General features: G+C 52.1%; 1 protein-coding gene across 8 annotated transcripts in view; it reads right to left on the bottom strand.

Moving 5' to 3' along the window:
* Positions 1-431: 431 nt before the first annotated feature.
* The window catches only part of SIRPA (signal regulatory protein alpha), a 44220-nt gene continuing 38651 nt past the window's right edge, over positions 432-6000 (bottom strand). For 4 of the 8 annotated variants that reach the window (XM_027559268.1, XM_027559266.1, XM_027559264.1 and 1 more), the window contains exons 8-9: positions 5415-5466; positions 432-2954 (exon numbers count right to left, since the gene is read on the bottom strand). In XM_027559268.1, coding sequence (XP_027415069.1) covers positions 2700-2954; positions 5415-5466 — 307 coding nt within the window. In that variant the 3' untranslated portion in view covers positions 432-2699. The remainder of the gene's footprint in view (positions 2955-5414; positions 5467-6000) is intronic. The other 4 variants (XM_027559271.1, XM_027559269.1, XM_027559265.1 and 1 more) reach the window with 1 other exon arrangement.

Genomic DNA, 6000 nt, shown 5'->3' with positions numbered 1-6000 from the left:
CTTGGTTTTCTGTTGGAATTTCGCTCAAGCGGGTGTTTTGGGCTTTCTTACACTGACTCCCTATGAACCAAGGGAAACAAAGTCTTTGTGTCTATAAAACCCAAATGTGCATGTGTGCTTGCTCAGTCATATCTGACTCTGCGACCCCATGGACTGTAGCCTGCCAGACTCCTCTGTCCATGGAATTCTCCAGGCAAGAATACTGGAGTGGGTTGCCATTTCCTTCTCCAGGGGATCTTCCCACCCCAGGGGTAGAACCTGTGTCTCCTGCATTGGCAGGCGGATTCTTTACCGCTGAGCCACCTGGAAAGCCCCAGAGAGAGGCCCAAACGCTGAGGCTGCTTCCAAGCCCGGGGGCCAGGCGATCTTCTCCCAAGCTCATGTGGACAGGACAAACTCACAGAGACAAGGATACTCAACATCCAAAGGGGCTGTTGTTACCCAGAAATCTTTATTACAAAAATATTTTGCAAGCCAAAAAGTTTAAGTTGCAACTATATACAAAATGGGGCCTGTTTCCTTCCCCACAGTCTGAAAATAAACTCCCAAAACCATGCTCCTTCCGTACTGTTGTTTGGACCGTTTCCTTTTCCTGGGGTTCGATACACAAGGTATGGGAATCTCCAGGCTGCCAGGCTAAGTCTAAACTACATGACTTCCTTGGCCTCATTCCTTACTCCTCTTCCAAAATGCAAAATAAAATTAAAGTGGCACCAAGAAAACATTCTTTTAAAATTCTGTATGTGCTTGTGTGTGCTCACACACGTGTGCTCTCTCTGGGTAAAAGAGAGGGAGACCAGGGTTTACAAGCCAACCTTATGGAATTTGGAAGTAGCTCGAGCCAGGTGGCTGGGACACTGAGCTCCCAGATGCCACAACTCGGCTCATGGGGCCAAAGCTGCTCACATGGCCTGTTGGCTCAGCCAGTTCCTGGATGCCATCATGTAATACAAATCACTGTTCCCCAGAGAGGCAGGTCTGTGCTGGCCTCCCAGGGTTCCACCTGGAGGACCTGCTGATGGGCAGGATGGCTCAGCTTCTGGCTCTGACAGCCTGTGCCAGGACTCCCTTGGGCATCCAATGGCTGGACCCAGGGGGCAGTGAAGATTAGCATCTCAGCTCTGAGAGTGGATCAGTTACATGGGAAAACTGAATAAACAGGGCTTATGACATCTGCTTGCCCTGGGCCCAGCTAGGCTGCCACACTGAATTGGAAGGGCCAGGGTTCTGAGGGTAATGGGGTCAGAGCCTCTGCCCAACCTCTTGAGACAGAGGGACAGACGGTGGGTCATTCCTGGCTTCACAGATGTCCAGGCCTCCTGGCTGTCTTTGATTTATTCCAGTTTGATCCAAATAGGGTTTGGGAACATAAATGAAAGATTCTGTCTTCAGAGAGCTGGAATGACAGGGGATGGGGCGGGGGGTACAGCCAGGCACAGCTTCCTACCCTGCATGGCCCTAAAGTGCTTGTGAGAGATGGAGGGGAGGGACAGCGTCTTTCCTCCCCCCTCTTTACAGGTAAGCATACTGAGGCATGAGGTCTCAACCAGACCTTGTGGAGAAGGAGGCAGCCTGGAGAAATAGGGGCAGGTTCAGACTTACCACACTGGGGGCTCAGGAAGCAGAAGAACCAGCCACGTGGAGGGAAGGCTAAGTGTCTCCATGGAGCAGCCAACCTGGAACCGTCTGCCCCACCCTCAGGGCTCTGGGACCGGGAGGAACTCAGTTTCTGCCATGAGTGATTCTCTCCTGGACAACTGACTGTTCAGCCCCAGACTGTGCAAGACCAACCACGCACATCAACACATGACAAAGAGCCAAGATAACGCTGCTGTTGTTTTAAGAAAAAAAAAAAACAAAAAAACAGAACAAAACACCACAGATCAAATTTTCTAACACCTCAGTTTCAAGATTGCACATTTCACATTTCTCAATAATTTACAGGCGTCCACAGCGAGATGTTGTGAGTTAGTGCTTGCTGAAGGAAGCGAACTCAGGTCTGGAAAGGAGAGGTGGGGCCACATGGAGCGTCATAGTCAAGATGACGGGTCCTCTAGGTCTCGAGGGCTGCGAGGAGAAAGGGTGTTTCTGTCCCTCAGTCCTTGGTGGTGGAGGAGTTCCTCAGAGGGTCCTCTCCTCCCCAGGGCTTGTGGCCGGTCACTCCAGGGCGGGGAAGGCCAGAACTGCTGGCAGCCACTGCACCAGGTCTCAGGAGGCGGGTCCAGCTTCCCCATGGACAGGCAGTTCAATCTAAAGGGGATAGCTTTCCCCAAAGCCCCAGCTGGTAGTTCTGGGGGGAGGAGGAGGTATGTTTTCTCCCTCCTCACTCTGGAAGATCAAGCCACGGAGCGTCAAGGAGGCAATCAGAGGTCTCTAAGACCATGACCAAGACCCACAGTTGATGGACAGAGGCGTGAGAGTTCTCGCACCCACAGTGGCTCTGGCCAGTTCCAGGCCAGCTCCCCGCCTGGTTTGGCAACACCAGCCTCCATGTGTGGCCACGTTGGAGGGTCATGGCTACCCTGGAAATGCTGGTGAGCCAACTGGGTTGAGGAGACAAGAGCTACCCTCACTCCTGGGTCCCAGGGCCTCTGCCACCCTAGCCCCCCAGGAACTGGGCTGGTTGTCCTCACCACGGCTGCTCCGTGTGGGACAGGAAGGCTCATGGGGACAGACCCTAGAGATGACCACAGCCCTGTTCACTTCCTCTGGACCTGGACACTGGCATACTCTGAGTAGGATGGCTCAGGCTTGGGGGCTGGTTGCTTGGGGGTCCGGTTGAGGTGGACCATGTCCAGGTCAGCGTAGGTGAGGGTGTCCTCAGACACAGGTGGCGGGCGGGCCTGAATGCTGGCATACTCCGTGTGGTTGTTCGGTTCATTGGCCTTGGGGGTTGATTTCTTCCCCTTGGGCAGGTTCAGGTCTGCATATGTGATGTCATTGTTGTCTTGGATCTAAATGAGATAGAGAGAAGGTCATTCTGGAGCCCCTGCCAGTCACCACTGGGATCAAGTCTGGATGCTCTGTCTCCTCTTGGCCTCCACTAGCTCAGCCTTAATTCATGTCCCCTCTTCTCCAGCTGAGGTCACCTGTCTCCAGCCTTGCCCTTCCAATCAGCCTCCTCTTATAGCCTGAAGGCTCTTCCTAAATGTCAGTGTGGTCACTTCATAGCCCTGCCTCAATGTCACCCCTCCTGCAGTTCTTGCTTGCCTTTCCTGATGCGCTTTCCTCTGCTGAGAAAGTCCAGCCCCCTTTCTCCTTGTGATGAAGCCCAACGCACCCTGTCAATTTCATCCTAAGACCTTCCGCTCAGTTGGGTCCAGGACCGTGACTCTGCACTTCCCTCTGTGCTTCTCCATCACAGCACCCACCCCTTAGCTAGGACCGCCTGTGCCTGTCCAGGGGTGTGCATAGATGCTGATCCCCAGTGGCTGGGGACATTCATTTATTTACTCATTTATTAAACAAGTATTCACTAGGCATTTGTTATGATGCAAAAATCAAGGCTGGCACAGAAAAAAACCAATCAATGTTAAATGAATAAATGAATGAGTGGTAGATGAATAAATGGATGGCAACTCTTCCAGCCCCACTCTAGCTGAGGCTGGGGACTGGGGAAGAGAGGATGGGAGTTTGTGAGAATGAGGGCAGCAGTTAACAGGAGGCAAAGGTTTTGTAGGCAGAAGTCGGAGTGTGAATCCGGGTTCTGTTCTCTCTGGAGGAGGGACTGGGCAGTTCACTTAGCCTCTCTGGGCCTTGGCTTCCCCATCTTTAAAGTAGGTCTAATAATAGTATCTGTTGCCATGGTCACTGGGAGGATCCGATGAGCTGGTCTCAGGACAGAGCCTGGCTCGTGCCGGGTGCGTGGATGTGCGGCACATGTCAGCAATCCACCACCTGGCAAACCTGAGCTGCTCCTATGTGCCTGTCTTATCACTCACAACTGCCATCTTGAAATTACCCATCATGAAAGATACTTCGCTTCTTTGTGCCTAGCAGCTTAACTGTGGAAGTGGAGGGGAATGACCAACATCCATGATCCCAGCTGACACACAACAATAACCTCAGACCCTGACGGCTCTCACGTGGATCACCTGATTTAGGTGCTATCACAACCCTGCTTGGTAAGACATATTTATCCCACTTTATGGTGAAGAACCTTATAGCCAGGGAGGTGAAATAATGGGGTCAAAGTCATACAGCTAGAAAAGAGTCGAGGTCTGCTGGCCTCTAAAGCTGTGGTCCGACCACATGGCCCCTGTCCTCAACCCTGAATGCTTGCTCACTTCTCTCTGGGAAACCCATGCCAGCATTAAGGGCTGGGAGTCCTAGTTACAGGGCTGCGAGCTCACAAGAGCCCTGCTCACTGCCCAGGGCTTGGCACATAGTAGGTCCTCAGTAAGTCCCGACTGACTGTAAATTCTGTACAGGATTCAGTGACCAGCTCTTTCCACCATCATTCTTTCCCTGGAAAATTCCAGAAAGAACTTTGACTTTTAAAGTGCCAGAAAGCAAAATGACTGGGGAAAAAGCCTTCCTGACCCATGATTGGAAATTGTCTTGTATTTCTAATCATTGCCTGAGCTGGTGGGGGAGGGGAGGTTGGCATCGAGTCGGGAGAGTTCTGGCCTACAAACACTGTGCATTTTGCCAGCCTGGCTCTCTTCAACAAATTACAGCTACAGCGATGACAACTGCCAGGGAAATGTCAAGGACAGCTGGCTTTTCTCATTCCAGGTTCAGGGCTGGGCCTGTCTCCTTACAAGACGCTGAGGAACCCTCTGCCTCCCAAGGTCTGATAGCATCAGCCAGTGCAGACAGGGCCAGAGTTCTCAGAAACAGGCCACCAACCATGGTGACTGCAAAGCCTCCTCAATAATGCTGGGGTGGAACTGCCAGCTCCAGGGGCATGTGCCGTTGCACGAGGTGATCAATGACATGGGGCCTTCCCATCAGCAAAGGCAGTGCAGTGCTGTGTTCCCGCACGTGAGAGACACAGGGCTGCAAGGGTGCTCCAGGTAGAGGGGCTGGCCAGGCACAGGCACGGAGGCCGGATGGCGTGAAGAGCACTAAAGCCAAGTCCAGCAGCACCATTTACACAGAACACATGGTGGATGGTGCCCTTCCAAGCTGCGCAGGGATTGGCACTGAGAGAGGCTGGGAGAGACTCTCCAGGCTGGGGCCGGGGCGGGGGGTGGGGGTGTGTGTGTGGTGGTGGTGGTGTGTGTGAGATGGGTGGAAGGATGCGGGGAGGGGGAGGGGAAGGGGAGGGGAGGACTCAGGAATGAATGTAAGGATCCTCCACCCCCGGCACCCACCCACCCTGGTGAAGAAGTCTTAATTTAGAACAGGATCTGCAACTCCTGTTGATGCAAGGAAATCACACCACCGATCTCCCAGGAAGGGCATCTCACCAAGGACTGTACCTGAGTTGTTTCTCTGGTGTTCTTCTCGGGCTCGTGCAGCCTAAAAAGGAAAGAGACGCACAGATAAAAATACCCTCACTATCTCTAGTGCTCATGCACACGGATAAGAATAACATTTAGGTTCCACTTCCTATACGGGTGGAGGACATGGATGAGCCGTTCCCAACAGAAACACAACTGCTGATCACATGTTTGGACCAAAGGACTTTTCAACAATGCACAACTTTTTTTGTTTGTTTGTTTAACCTACTTTATTATCAAGGATCTTTAAAAACTGTAGTACTCGGTGCTGGGGAAGCTGCGGTGAGACTGGCAGGTTCACGAACTGCTGGTGGAGGGGCTGACCGGCATAATGCTCTCTGGAAACAGCTTGTCAAAGTCAAGAGCTTGGAAGGTGTCCTCATCTTTTGACTCATAACTGCACATTTGGGGGTATTGGTATTCAAAATATAGAAAAAGCTTTATGCACTAAGGCATTTACCACAGAACGAGATGGGAGAGGGAGGTTTACATCTCACAGCTCCACCAACTGGGACTGGTTAAGGAAATCAGGATAGATTTTGTAGATAAAGAC

The sequence above is a fragment of the Bos indicus x Bos taurus genome, chromosome 13 (genome assembly GCF_003369695.1).
Source record: "Bos indicus x Bos taurus breed Angus x Brahman F1 hybrid chromosome 13, Bos_hybrid_MaternalHap_v2.0, whole genome shotgun sequence".
NCBI classification, from domain to species: domain Eukaryota; kingdom Metazoa; phylum Chordata; class Mammalia; order Artiodactyla; family Bovidae; genus Bos; species Bos indicus x Bos taurus.
The sequence above is the reverse complement of the archived record's forward strand: the minus strand, read 5'-3'. Positions and strand labels throughout refer to the sequence as shown.